This window comes from Ursus maritimus, unplaced genomic scaffold, assembly GCF_017311325.1.
Source record: "Ursus maritimus isolate PB19 unplaced genomic scaffold, ASM1731132v1 scaffold_4, whole genome shotgun sequence".
NCBI lineage: Eukaryota > Metazoa > Chordata > Mammalia > Carnivora > Ursidae > Ursus > Ursus maritimus.
In genome coordinates, this window is record NW_024426552.1 from 8,266,394 (window position 1) to 8,280,930 (window position 14,537).

Genomic DNA, 14,537 nt, shown 5'->3' on the forward strand with positions numbered 1-14,537 from the left:
CCGACTAGAAATTAACCAAATACTCCCCAGGGGGGAAGGGATGAATAAATGGTTGTATGGCTGCACCGTGGGGGTCTATTCAGCAGAGAACCAGCCACCTACAACTGCCCAACAATATGAAAGAATCTCACAAACGAATGTTAAGGAAAGAAGCCACACACGAAAGAGCACATGTCCATGATCCTATTGATCCCAAGTTCAAAACCAGTCAAACGGAGTCTATAGCGTAGGAAGGGGCAGTGACTGGAAGGGAGCACACGGGGTTCTCCTAGGGGGCTAGCTGTGTTTTCTTTTTGATCGGAGTGCTGTTTGCATGAGTGTATTAACCTTGCAAATACATAGCACGTGTGTGCTATATGTCTTCACAGGTGTGTTACACTTCAATAAAAAGTTTGTAATGAAAAATTAGCCTAGAGGGAAGAAAGGATGCTTTTATTTTCTTAATGTTAGTATTTATAACAAAATTGCTATGAAATTGCCTCTAAAAATATGTTCTTCAATATATTATTCAAATAGGCCTCTGGAATATGAAGAGAAATGATAATCTTTTATATAAATTTCAGAGAGCAGCTTTATGCCTTTTTTATTTTTAAGATTATTTATTTGAGAGAGAGAGAGCAGGGGGTAGAGGGACAGAGAGAGAGAGAGAGAATCTCAAACGGACTCCCCGCTGAGTGGGGAGCCCAACATGGGGCTTGATCTCATGATCCTGAGACCATGACCTGAGCCGAAATCAAGAGTTGGACGCTTAACTGACTGAGCCACCTGCTGCCCCTATGCCTTACTTTAAAATCAACTAAATGAGGGTGCCTATTGGCTTGCGGGTGGTGCATATTTTATTTCTTTGCAGTCGTCTTTGACCACAAATATTCTATTTCCTCTGAAGGAGGATGACGCTACTGAAAATGCACTGTGCACCACACACCGGAACATTCCATTGGGGAGCAATGGGTCAGGTGCTGCAAGGCCAGCCAATAACAGGAATTTGCAAAACAAGGACTTGCTTATTTCCTTATTCAGATCGACATTTTCTCTGAGCCAATGTCACTGAATCATACAGAAATCAAGACTGAATTGGTGAAGGTGTTAGCTCTGTGCCTTAACCAAGGTGGCAGGGGGTAGGGGGTGTGGTCTGTTCACTGGGTGCACACACCCCAGGGGAGAGTGCAAGGGGAGCCATAGGGAATACTGGGCCTTCTGAAGTTTTTTAAACCTAAAAGTTTTAAGAGATAATTTAATTTAAGCTCTGTTAATTTACATGGGATGAAGCTCTGACACAGGCTACCCCACGGATGAACCTTGGAAACATGCCGAGAGAAAGAAGCCAGACACAAGAGGCCACATGTTGAATGATTCCATTTACGTGAAATGTCCACGATAGGAAATCCAGACGGACAGAAAGGAGATCATTTGTTGACAGGGACTGGGGGGAATGGAGCAATGGAAGTGAACATTAATGGGTGTGGTAGGTTTTTTTGGAGAGATGAAACTATTCTATGCGTGCGTGACTCAGTCAGCTGAGCATCTGACTCTTGATCTCAGCTCGGGTCTTGATCTCAGGGTCATGAGTTCAAGCCTCGTGTTGGGTTCCACACTACATTAAAAAAAAAAAATTCTGGAACTAGGTAGTGGGGGTGGTTATGCAACTTTGCAAACGTGCAATAAAACTTCTGAATTGTATACTCTGAAAGTGTGAATTATATAGTATGTGAATTATAGCTTAAAAAAACAATTTCTGCCCAAGAAATTGCGTTGAAAATAATACAGGTAATCTGAGTACAAGCAAACCACAAGAAAATGGTAAGGCTGAAACCTCAGCTTTTCTAACAAGCTCATCTTTAGCCCCATAACAGGTGAAAAGACCCGACAGGAAGTGAGCAAAAAAATAATTGAAATTCTCAAGAATTTCACATTATCATTGAACCTCAAGCAAAACATAGATGATACGGGGCGCCTGGGTGGCACAGCGGTTAAGCGTCTGCCTTCGGCTCAGGGTGTGATCCCAGCGTTATGGGATCGAGCCCCACATCAGGCTCCTCTGCTATGAGCCTGCTTCTTCCTCTCCCACTCCCCCTGCTTGTGTTCCCTCTCTCGCTGGCTGTCTCTATCTCTGTCGAATAAATAAAATAAAAAAATCTTAAAAAAAAAAAAAACATAGATGATACGTCAGCTACTACTGATATGTTCAAAACCATGTGATCCTCAATCTAGTATTATACAAAGTGTCACCAAACTTAATGACGTTTAGCAGATTTTTCTGCAATTTCTTGTTTCACACAGAAGTTCACAAAGAAACAGCACTGGGAAAACACTTTTTCTTCCTACCGCAGTAAAAGTGGTTAAAATAGCAAACAGGAAACCGTTTGGTCAACTCACTGAAATGCGTTCTTTTGTTAGCAAATCAGCTGGAAGGCCCCATGAAAAGCTGGAAATGTGCGGAAACAAAAACTGCAACCAATTACCCGGTGTGGGAGGTTTGCCATCCAGCTGGGTGAGAGGACCAATGTTCCTAACGTGCTTCAGCTTGCGGTAGTCACAAGATTCAGACTCAATAATCACATTCATTAGGAGCTATTTTTTGTGAACCACTAAAAGATGCCCCACAGAAGTCAGCCCGAACCACACATTACGTATTCGAAATAATATATTTAACGGAAACCTGGTTAATGTCACCCTTTGTTGGAGGGGCTGCTTTGATGCAAATTTTTAAGAGGTTTCAAGGGAAAGGTAGGTAGACGGCGCCACATGTGAAATCCACTTTCTTCATCATTATTAGGCAAGTTATTGCAGAAAGTGAAGGAGAAATGCAGGTTTTAGAAAAATACCATCAAGGTGGTTTTTATTTTTCGTTTTCTGAATGGAGGAAAATGGAGGTCCAAACAGCCAGACATCAGCAACTTCTAATGGTTCCATGTAACGTACAGTTTATAAGTGAATATACGGTGGACCAAGTTTGTTTTCTTGATGGGAACTTGGAGATTGGGCCAGATCTTTTTTCCCTTAGGAAAAGTGATTTATTAAGAAACACTGAGCAAAGCCAAATGTGATGACTGAAGCCTCACTTCAAGCATTGCCTGGAGGGACAGTAGGGATGACACTTATAATATTTTTCTGTTAAAACCCTTTCTGTTAGAAGGCCATCTTAAATCCTTTCCGAAATAACTCCAGGTAGAATTGTTTTAAGTCTGAAAAAAGGTACCTTAAACAGGTAAAAGAAACAATAAAATTAACTGATAAAAAAATTTTAAGAGAAAATCTGAAAAGGAAAAAAAAAGACCAAGGAAAACGAACAAACAAACAATCTGATTGAAAAATGAGCAGAGAATCTGAATAGACGTTTTTCCACAGAAGACCTCCGGATGGCCAGCAGGCACATGAAAAGATGCTCAGTACTGCTCATCATCAGGGAAATGCAAACCAAAACCACAATGAGATCTCACCTCAGACCTGTCAGGACGGCTGGGATCAAAAAGACAAGAAATAGGGGTGCCTGGCTGGCTCCGTTGGTAAAGCATGAGACTCGATCTCAGGGTCGTAAGTCTGAGCCCCACGCTGGGTGTAGAGACTTACTTAAAAAGAATCTCAAAACGGCCCCTGGCTGGCTCAGTCGGTTAAGCGTCTGCGTTCGGCTCAGATCATGCTCTCGGGGTCCTGGGATCGAGCCCCACATCGGGCTCCCTGCTCAGTCGGGAGCCTGCTTCTCCCTCTGCCTGTCGTTCCCCCTGCTTGTGCTCTCTCGCTCTCTGACAAATAAATAAATAAAATCTTTAAAAAGAAAAAAACAAATAGCACTTTTCAAAGGGGTGGAGCATTAAAACCGATTGGTGTTGGGTACCTGTGCACAGAGAAAGAGGAAAACAGGAGAGGGTGACTTCTACTTTGTCAGTGTATACTTTTCTATGCTGTTTGGATTGTTAAAATATTTGCATGTATTATTCTAATTTTTTAATATTAATGGACTTTTTGGGCATCAAGACTATAATCCCTTTTGCTTTCTTTTCACACTTCTTTTATTCTTAAAAACAATTAATATCATTTAAAGAGTTAAATATGAAAACATCCTGACAAACGTGTAAAAACTTTAAAGCAGGGACTAATTAAATCTAAACGTGTCTTAAACATGGGACGCCTGGATGACTCAGTCGGTAGGGCAGGTGCGGCTCTTGATCTCGGGGTCGTGAGTTTGAGCCCCATGCTGGGTGTAGAGATTAAATAAATAAATAAATAAATAAATAAATAAATAAATAAATAAATAAAATTGTCAAACCAAAAAAAAGTGATTATCAAACATTTTGTCTTTCAAAATATTTATTTCAAGTATAAACTTATATAACGTACTATATATAGGAAGACAATCACATATCGGAGAGTTCAGTAATAAACTTGTGGAACACAATCATTTGATCATCAAAATATTAAAAAATGAAAATAATTTTATATTAGATAGCTTGATCGAAAACAGTGTTATTTTATTCAAGTAACAAGCCCGAACCAGTTCCCAACTAAGAGTTAAATCTCTTTTCTCGATATCTTCATTCACTCAGCCCTCAGACAAGGATCATAAATTTTTAACCGGAATTGTCGCCCTTAAAAACCCATATTTAAAGTTTCTGTTACTCTTATGGAAATTATTCGGTTTTGTTTATTTTTTATAAGTATTTTTGAAATGCCACTAAGCAAACACATCCACCCTTGGACAATATCTAAATCCTTTTTTTACAAAAGTAGAAATAGCTAAATAATGAGTCTGAGGTGAAGTGAGAGGCATAAGTGAGTCATTAATCTATATTGGAATAATCTGTCACTTGGTGGCAGAGTGACATTATGAACGTGCTTTGAAAGTTGGTCCCGTCTGATAACGACCATGGCAACACAAGCCTCCTGGTCCTAGAATCCTTTCCCGATGGTGCGCGTGAGCGCCCTGAAGAGAATCACCAGGAGCAGGAACAGTCACAAGCTAAGTCCTTGCTGTGAGTGGCGTGCTGGCCAGAGATAGTCCCCGACCCCGGTACGCCAGGGAAATGCACAGCTGTCCCCAGGAGCGCATGTGAGCCAAGTCTGGTGTGGGAGAGAGACCCCATTTATTTGGGCGAGGCACGCTCTGTGCCCCCCAGAGAGTCACCGTGAGGGAGCGGACCCTTACCACCAAGGTCACTGTGTCCTACAGAACTCCATCCTGGGTTTGTCAGCTGACCTCTGCCCTTCCCTCCTGGGCCATTCTCCGCCTGACCTTCCGCCTCCTGGCACTGAAGTTTGGAAGACTGGGTTTCTTCCTCTTGTTCTTCATCATCTGAATCGGATTCATCATTGTAGAAGTGAATGGTGGCTTGCACGGGAAAACTGGCCAGCACTTTTTCCCCAGAACTCTGCAGATACTCTTGGCGCTTTGAAATGGGTAAATAAAGTCTAATATTTAAGAAACAAATACACCATTAATCACCCTGAAACAAGCTAACCTCCACCTAGCGGGTCCTCTTCCCTAGAAGCAGCTAACTCCCAAGCTCCCCTCTGATCTTGCCTCCGGTGCACACGAGAGCGCTTTCTAAACCATCAGAACACAAAACCGTGGGCAGGTGGAGAGACCTGGCAAAAGGAAGCCTACATACCAGGTCAGAAAAGAGCTGTAATGGTAGCGAGCAGATAACTGAGTCCACCACGGGGAAAAGGGTGTGCTTCCATGAAAGTAAAAGGAAATTAAAACATTGAGTTTCAAGAGGAAGGGTCTCACTCTAATCAAATAGAGAACGTCACTCATCCTGGACCATATATGCATTGTTCAGATTAGGCCCCACTCCCCCCAACACCCCCAGGCATGGGGAATGTTGTGACCCTTTGACCTCTGGAAGAAATTTGACCCTGAAACCCCAGTCTAGAGAAGCAGCTAATTTTTCTGGGCGTTGTTATAGAGAAGCTGTAGGGGCGGGTTCCTCGTTTTGCCAGAACAGAAAACAGTAACCCTGACTATGTGTCTAGTCTAAAGAATAGAGGGAAGGAAGGAAGGAAGAACGGGAGGGAGGGAGGAAGGGAGGAAGGAAGGGAGGAAGGAAGGAAGGAAAGAAGGAAGGAAGGAAAGGAGGGAGGGAGGGAAAGAACCTAAATATATACATTTGGAACTCTAAATCCAGGTTTTGTAGAATTTAGGATTACAGTTATACATGGAAAGTATTTAAAATATCCCTTACTCTCCCCATAACCCCTTCTTGTTATACGTTTCACTCACTAATTTATTTGCATTTTTTCCTGAGGTTTTCTGAGGAACTGAGAGCAATTATCATTTGACTACTACTTATTGGCAAAGTTGATTTCTTTTTTTTTTTTTTTTTTAGGTAATCTTTACACCCCACTTGGGGCCTAGACCTACAACCCCGAGATCCAGAGTCACACACCCCACCAACTGAGCCAGCCGTGCCCCCCTGCAAAGCGGATTGCAATTTCTCTCTTTTTGGATAGAGAAGAAAAGAGAGAGAAAACGCCCTACTATAAATCACACATGACAATTCTGAACCTCCTAAGATTTCTGAGAAACCAGGGATTCTCAGCCTCCAGAGCACATGTGACAAGGTCTGGAGACATTTCTGGTCGCCACAAGTGAGGAGAAGCTATTAGCATGTAGCGGGCAGAGGCCAGGGTTGCTGGTAAACATCCTATAATGCTCACCACAGCCCCTCACAACAAGGAGCTCGGCAGCTCTAAGTGCCAGTAGTGCTGGGGTTGGGGAACTTTGCAACAAACAGAGAAAAAGAAAACCATTTTATATCTATATATCTATATCTATACACACACACACACACCCATATATATTCTTTAAATTTATATATATTTCTACATTATATAAAATACAAATAATGACAGAAATATAAACATAGTTTAGGGTTTGGCCATATTAAATATTAGCTGTAATGCTGAAGGATTTACAGGGGAATTTGAATTTGTAGGATGGCTGGAAGTGCTTTAAAATATTCTAATAACAGGGGCGCCTCGGGGGGCTCAGTCAGTTAAGTGTCCAATGCTTGGTTTCAGCTCAGGTCGTGATCTCAGGGTTGTGGGATTGAGCTCTGCGTGGAGCTCTGTGCTCAGTGCCCAGTCTGCTTGGGATTCTCTCCCTCTCCCTCTGCCCCTCCCACTCATGCTCTCTCTCTCTCTCTCTTTCTCTGTCTCAAATAAATAAATAAATCTCAAAAAAAAATTCTAACAACAATAGAAACACAATTGGGAGAGGGTGATAAACAGGATCAGATTTGAAGATCGTTGCTAATTATTGAGGCTGGCGATGGGCAGGTGGGGGGGGTGTCACTGGACTATTCTCTCCACTGTGTGTAAGTTTGAAATTTTGTGTAATAAAAAGATAAAGTAAAATTGTGTACTTGGTTTATAATGCATGCCTCACCAGTCACTGCATTTTCAATGAATCAAATGTTGGGGAGCAGCAGCAGAGGGCCTGTGGCAGGAGGTGCAGGGCATGAAGAGGATAGTGGCTCTCAACCCCAGTGCATGCTCGGATCACCCGGGGAGCCTGTAAAAATGCAGATACTCAGGCCTTGCCCAGATGGAGTGCGTCAGCACCCTAGGGGAGCCACCCAGTGTCTGTATTTTTAAAGCTTCCCAAGGGACCCTATGGGGAATAAAGACCACTGGAGAAGGGGCACAAGAAAAGCTTCCCTTTTCCAAAAATCACTCTTTGACCAGTCTGAAGGGCTTTCGATTTCATCTCTAGCAATTAGGATCCTTGGATTTTACTAAAGCTTTCAGTCTTCCAGGATAACCAGGGTAAAAATACTCTGACGAGGAGTGGCAGCACAGACGGGGTTCATTTTGCCAAAGGAAATGAGAGATGGGGAGAGAAAGAGACAGAGAAACAGATACAAATCCTGAGCACAAGCCACCTGCCTAAAGTGGATGAAATGCAAGAGGGATAGAGCAGGGAGGGTCCGGATCACCCCCAGGACCTCCGGAACGCAGAGAGGCTGGAGGAGCCAACAGCGGTGGAAACATCTGTCCCACCCCTCGCTCAGTCACACATGTACTTTGAAGGTGTACTTTGCTCTAGGCAATTTACTAACTGATATCCTGGGAAAGAAATCGGAATGGACTTAAATATTTAAGTAAATAAGCAGACACACATATATAATTCATATCCCGTTGAATTTAACCCAAGACATAATATACAATGAGAGGTAAAAACAAAAGACATAAAGGAAAGAGGTCAATCCAATTTGCAACTAGAACACTGAATGAATGCATGAATGTATGAACGAATGGATTCCAGAAATCCAACAAAAGATTCTTGAAGTTTCTTGGGATAATAATAACTAAATATTAGAGAATATATGGAATTATTTTCTACTTTGTTGAGAATGCACAGTTGAAGACCCTAAAGTGTATTTATGCTTCTATTAAAAGGAAATGATCTATTTCTTACTGTGAGGTCATGTTACCTTACAGGATGCTGAAACCCAAAGGCCCCCTTTGATCCCGGAGTTTGTCGGTCACCTCCAGGTTCAAGCTGTAAAGACAGACACGTACAAACACAGACAAAGTCAAGAACCCTAGCATCCTGAAATTCTAAAAAATAAAATCTAAGTAGTCTGCACTTCTTAGTATCAATGCCAATTTTAGAGACAGTTTAAACACCTCCGCAGTATTTGATAAGCCCCGCTTCCTCTCCCTGTCGTCAGAGATGTCCTGGGCACCGTGAGGGATTCAAAGATGGAAAGATGAGTCCGACACAGTCCTTCAGCTCAGGCTTTTTTAATCTGACGGGAAAAGACACACGTAGGCAAAAGACTACACTACAAAGCCTCACACGGCAAGATACCAACGATTCTAAGCAGGGAGGAGGAAAAGGTTCTCGGAGGGCCTGGCAGAGCCATCGGCAGCATCTGGGTGTGCAAGTCTGAGCCCCTTCCTGGTGGAGCTGGAAAACAGAGAACACAGGTGGAGAAGGGGTGGAGCCCAGTGTGGAACGAAGGAGAGGCTGTGTTATTTAAAGGGCTCCAGCAGGAAGCTGAGTCCCAATTACAGGATACCTTGAATGCCTACTTTTGCCTGCGTTTCATTCTGGAGACAGTACTAGAGACCATTGCTGATTTTTGAGCCAGGAGTTCAACAGTCAGATCTGCATTTTAAGGATAATGGTGGCCCCTGGGAGCAGTGCACAGCCTAGATTGGGGAGGTAAGGCCTTGGAGGCATGGGGCAAGAAGGGATAAAGGTCTGCACAGTGACAGGAAGGGAAAGGAAAGGTGGACTGCAAGGGCACTTCAGTGGTATTCAAAAAACCACTTAATCACTTGAATATCACGAGTGGAGGAAAGGGAAGCCAATCTGAGCACCTGAGGGCAACACTGATGGAGATACAAGCAGAGAGAGAGAGAGGGAGCCAGGCTTGTCCATGCTGTGACCAGCATAGGCTAGGGAGGTGAAGGGACACTCACACTCTGCCTGTCCAGGACTGACCCCATTCTGCCCAAATTCGTGAGGTCCTGAATCTCAGTGAACTTGGCCTGAACTCAGGTTATCTGAGGGGCTGCGAAGCTGGAAATTGTCATTCGATCTCAGAACTCTGAAAGTTTCAGTTACTACGGAAAGCGGCAAGTGGGGCATCTTGGGACACACCATCCTGGGACAGCTTGAAAGTGAGCTGAAATGGGCTGGGGCAATGGATCAGAAACCCCCGCCCTGGGGCTGCATGGAGTTTAGCAGGAACCAGATGGGGAGTGAGAAAAGACCTGCTAGAGCAGGACAAGGAGGGACCGTGAGGAAGGTTTGTCACCCACAATCATCACACCCATTCTACCCCGCAGTGATAGGCGTGTGGCCTTTGTGAGCAAATGTCATAGTATTTTACCAACTGTATTTTTTTTTTAAGATTTTATTTATTTATTTGACAGAGAGAGAGAGACAGCCAGCGAGAGAGGGAACACAGGCAGGGGGAGTGGGAGAGGAAGAAGCAGGCTCCCAGCGGAGCAGGGAGCCCGATGTGGGGCTCGATCCCAGGACTCTGGGATCACGCCCTGAGCCGAAGGCAGACGCTCAACGACTGAGCCACCCAGGCGCCCCTACCAACTGTATTTTTTACAATCTGCTGTGGTGAGCGAAGTTAGGGAAAGAAAATGAGGCTCTTCGAACAAAATCTTCTCCAAAATGAAGTTCGCCTTTTGAGGACTCCAGAGAATCGTGTCTGTGTTAAGCTCTGTTTGTGATTATAAAGTACCCCTAGTCGCTCACTACGGCAGTAAGCAATCCTGGGCTGTCAGAGGTGATCTTATGTCCTGCGAGGGGAGAGCACCTAATGCGACAGGCAAACTTTGGTGGACACCAAAAGGCAGTGGTAGTACAGAAAAACAGCTTCCTTTAAGTAATTCTAACCAGACTCTGTGTAACATATGATACACCTTTAAAAACTGTAAAACTTCACCCCCAAACATACACAGCTTTAAAAAATTTATGCCACAAATATTTTCTAATTAAAGATCATTTTCTGATGACAGAAATGTCCAAACAGTCACACTTTGATAATTCGAGGGGATCAGAAATGTATACAAGGAAAGGTGTGTGTGTGTGTGTGTGTGTGTGTGTGTGTGTGTCCTTAGGAGTGAGAGAACAGATACAAGCAGACTTTCATTAGAGTCTCCCATTCTGCCCCCCATGCAGCCTCTGACTCTGATAAAGCAATGGTGTGGGAAGCCTGTAAAATGGGAGGATGAGCCCAGCAGAACACCAGCCCCCACATCTCCTTTCAGGAAATCACGTCCCTTGCAAGGTGGACAAGTGACCACGAGGGAAATGTAACAGAGATCAACAAAGGCTTAGGCTGTCTTTCATTTTCCCCAGGCTGGAGAGGGAGATAGCTCCCAAGGGGAGGTAGGGGTACCCAATGGGTGACTCCGTTGCTCAGGGCACAGGGCCTTGAACCCGGCCCTCGAATTTCTCGAGAAATACACAACAGGTCTCTGGAGCCAAGGAATTCTGGCGTGTTGTCGGGAGAGGGCGCTGTTGAGTAAGAAGCGTTCCCTCCCCGCGCTAGGCTGCGCTCACCCTGCCCGGGGTCCTGGAACCGCGCGCGGTACGTAGAGCATGCGGTCGCCGGCTGCTGTCCTTTCTGTCTGGCCAGTTGCGCTCTGCAAAGACCTGGCCAGGCAAGCGGGGCAGCGTGCGCTACGGCCTCCTCAGAGCAACCCCACCTCTCAAAATCCATGGACAGAACTGTGCCATGTTGACGATCAACGAGTAACTCCCTACAGCTTAACACTTCACTGCAAGTAATCATTTTTCTCACAAATATCCTTCTCATCCTAATAGCAAAAAGCCCATCTGCCTTGTGTACTAACTATACTGTGCTATTGTATTTTTATTCTTGCAACAACTGATAGGCTCCATACACTTTTCATTTAACAAAAAAATTGGATAATTGTAAACTTCTATAATTTCTCCCTCTCCCAAGCACCTTTTAAATCTTATGTTTAAGAACTTAAGCTTGAATGCAAAAGGTGTTAATTATTTTCCATTATTTATTTATTTAAGAATATTTATGTATTTAAGAATAACTTGGGCTACAAAATCATATCTCGCATTAATTTGATATAGATTGTATTTGTTTCATTTTTTAAATAATAGCAACAATTAAAACTTCCATTATCCAGGCTAATTTAATAAAGTAGTCTGAATTTCAAAATACAGTCAAAGGTCAGCTTTCATGCACCTGAGTTTCTTATCATATTACAAATAACTGCACACATAACATATACCACATGTTAGGTAAATTAAATGCATGGTCCTTTCCAGCCTGATTAGCTCTTCAGCATTATAAAAGCCGTCAACTTAAAATTTAAGGTTTTTAAAAAGGAAAGGTAAATTCTATGAAAGCAAGCCATTACTTCAATAAGTATAAAGCAATTTAGTTACCAATGCAGGAAACAAAAGAATTGTGGTGGAGATTAATCTTTACCCACAAAGCCCTCGGCCAGAGTGTATTTGCTCAGACAACATGAATTACCCCAGGAGCGCTTGCAGACTGGGCAAAAGTGCTTCAGAAAGGGCCAGATGGTGGGTGGGGACTTTTAACCACAACTTCTGGGCACCCCAGACTGGTCTCTGCCCTTATTTGCACTGTGGTACCAGCCCGCCGGTAATGGCATGGAAGGGGGACAGGGGCAGCCTTCTCCCCTCCTCTTTCTACCTGCTGGTTTGCAGGGGGGAAACTCAGCATAAAGAAATCTCTCGCGCGCTCTTTTCTAGAACTCTCTCATAATGCCTTTGAAAGAGCCATGCCATAGGGCTTTGCTTTGCAAGGAGGAAGCAAAGAAGCCCAATCTATACAAGCGACTCAGGTCTGGTCAACAGCCGGCTCACCCAGACTCCCTCTCCCAGCCCCACAGGCACTTCTGCATTAGAGGACCAAGAGAGGGACAGGCCGAGGAGGCCTTTCATGGTCACTTTCGAGGTGTGCCACTTTCTGGCTGAACCCTTTGATACCACAATGCCCACCTTAACCTTACCTGCCTTCCAGTTCTGGTCAGCTCAGCTTCCTGGGGTGTGAGGATCCAAGGTCTCCACGGTGTGGGGCTGGAAAGGCAGGGACCAGAGATGAACCCCAGAATTTTCTGCTGTCTTTTAAATTCTATCATAAGAGTTATCATTCTTATCAATTCCAATGTTTGACTAAGAAAGAGTCACTGGATACCGCAGAAAGTTCTCTCAAATTCTCTCTTGGTCTGCGGATAAACTGATCTCACTTGCGGGTTTTTTGTTCTCCTGCCACACTCTCAGTTCTCTGCCTTCACTGGGCTTTGAGAAGTCCCAAATCTGATGCAATTATCAGGGGACACATTAGTTGAGAGATTTCTCTCCCAGTCTGACTGAATTCTTCAACTGATTCCCCAATGTAGCTGGCTACTATGTTGCTTATTAAATTCAACCACATCCCCTCTGCTGTTGAAGGATCTTGACCCTGCAGAGATGATTCCACAGGATTCTACGATGCAAAAGGGGGGAATGGGTTTCTCCTCTCTGGCTGCTTAGTCACCTAGCCCCTTCCAACCTCCCCGACTAATTTGCCTTTAACTGTACTACCTTGAAAGGGCTGAGCCCCAAGCGCAGGGCAAACAAAGACTGTCATCAAGAGTGTGACACTCAACGTGAAGGGATCCCCTGTAAGGCTAGGTGAGAGGCTCCGAGACTTCAACGTTCCCAGCCCAGCGAATTTCAGGTCTATGAATGGAAGCGTTGGCCCACTTGCTCGTGGGGCCCCTCCTGGGCCTCCACACTTCGGCACTGTGCGCGGTAAATGGAGAGGGCTGTGCGTCCCCGTCTAAGGCTAAGGAACTTGCGCGGCGTCGCCGTCGGGTTCCGGGGCTCAGCCCGGGTTCGGGGGGGCTCCGCGGCGCTGGAGCATCCCGCTCTGCGCTCGCCGCACCGACGCGCAGCGCGCCTCTCGACGCGTCCAGGGAGCCGCGGGGACACCCTCACCTCTCGGGCCCGCTCGGCGGCGGTGGCCTCCGGGGACCGTCCGCCGGGCAGTGACAGACGCGCCCCCGCGCCTCCCGGGCTCCGGCCGCCGCCTCGGGTCTCATGGCTGCGCCACCTCTCCAGCGGCGCCAGCGACACGGCCGCGCCTCTAGCCGCTCGGGCGAGGGCGCTCACCTACCAGTGCGCTCGGCGCCAGGTTTAAAAACGGGGGGCGGGGCGGGAGGGGACAAGGGAAACCGAGGAGGGGGCGGGGAGGGCGCAGGAGCGGCTCTGGGAAGGGACGGGGAAGCCGGAGAGGGGGAGGGGACGAGAAAAGCTCCAGAAGGGGCGCCGCGCGGGGGGTGAGATGGGGAAGGGGGGAAATATCCGTGGAAAGGACTCAGGAAGCTCAGGGCGAGGGTGTGGAGGAGACAAAGGAAACCCAGGGAGGGTGGCCCGGGGCGGGGGCGAGGAAGCTTGGGGAATGGGCGGCGGGAAGTGAGTCGGGGAAGGCCGGGGGGAGCACACGTGGGGGGCGGGGGGTGTTTCTGTAGGACACTCTCCCTCTGGGGTCGGGGGTGGCGGGGCGCTTGCCCAGGGGCCTCCCCCGCCGGGTGCGGGGTCCCTGGCTTCTTCCCGACCCTCTGGGACTCCCCGCGGCCCTAGGGGTTCTGGTTCCTGCGGGAGCGTCTAGGTGCCCAGATGCCCGGAGGATCTCACGTCCATCCCTTTTAAGCGGCCGCGTGGTTTTGGGGCGCGGTTACGGATGTCTCGGGACCCTCGGGGTCCTGCCCTGTCTGCGGTGCCGGAGCGCTGGCACCCGGGACGCCCCGACGGCGCTGCGCGAACCGGGTAGAATGGAGACACGGCTACGCTTCCAGGCGGTGGAAGGCCGCGGAAAGGAGAGGGAGAAGAGAGCACGCTGCCCACCATCGCGGGTCTTGGGAAAGAACGTGGCTCCGCGTGCGGGTGCGAGGGATTTTCCTCCAGTTACCCCGGGGGCTCGCTTAGAAAGCGCCTGGATGAGCCTGGAGCCACAGTCGCCCGGCCCTGAGGACACTTCCCCAGGCTGCAGGGCTTGGGGGGGGGGGGG

The 14,537-nt window shown here is 46.6% G+C and overlaps 1 protein-coding gene across 2 annotated transcripts in view; it reads right to left on the reverse strand.

The window, feature by feature from the left end:
• Nucleotides 1-4,257: 4,257 nt before the first annotated feature.
• The window catches only part of RIPPLY3 (ripply transcriptional repressor 3), an 11,520-nt gene continuing 1,240 nt past the window's right edge, over nucleotides 4,258-14,537 (reverse strand). Inside the window, exons 1-4 of one of the 2 annotated variants that reach the window (XM_040621678.1) lie at nucleotides 13,466-13,577; nucleotides 12,496-12,562; nucleotides 8,436-8,503; nucleotides 4,258-5,406 (exon numbers count right to left, since the gene is read on the reverse strand). In XM_040621678.1, the coding sequence (XP_040477612.1) occupies nucleotides 5,082-5,406; nucleotides 8,436-8,503; nucleotides 12,496-12,562; nucleotides 13,466-13,569 (564 nt within the window). In that variant the 5' untranslated portion in view covers nucleotides 13,570-13,577 and the 3' untranslated portion in view covers nucleotides 4,258-5,081. Of the gene's footprint in view, nucleotides 5,407-8,435; nucleotides 8,504-12,495; nucleotides 12,563-13,465; nucleotides 13,578-14,537 lie in introns of those variants that run through there. The other variant, XM_040621679.1, reaches the window with a different exon arrangement.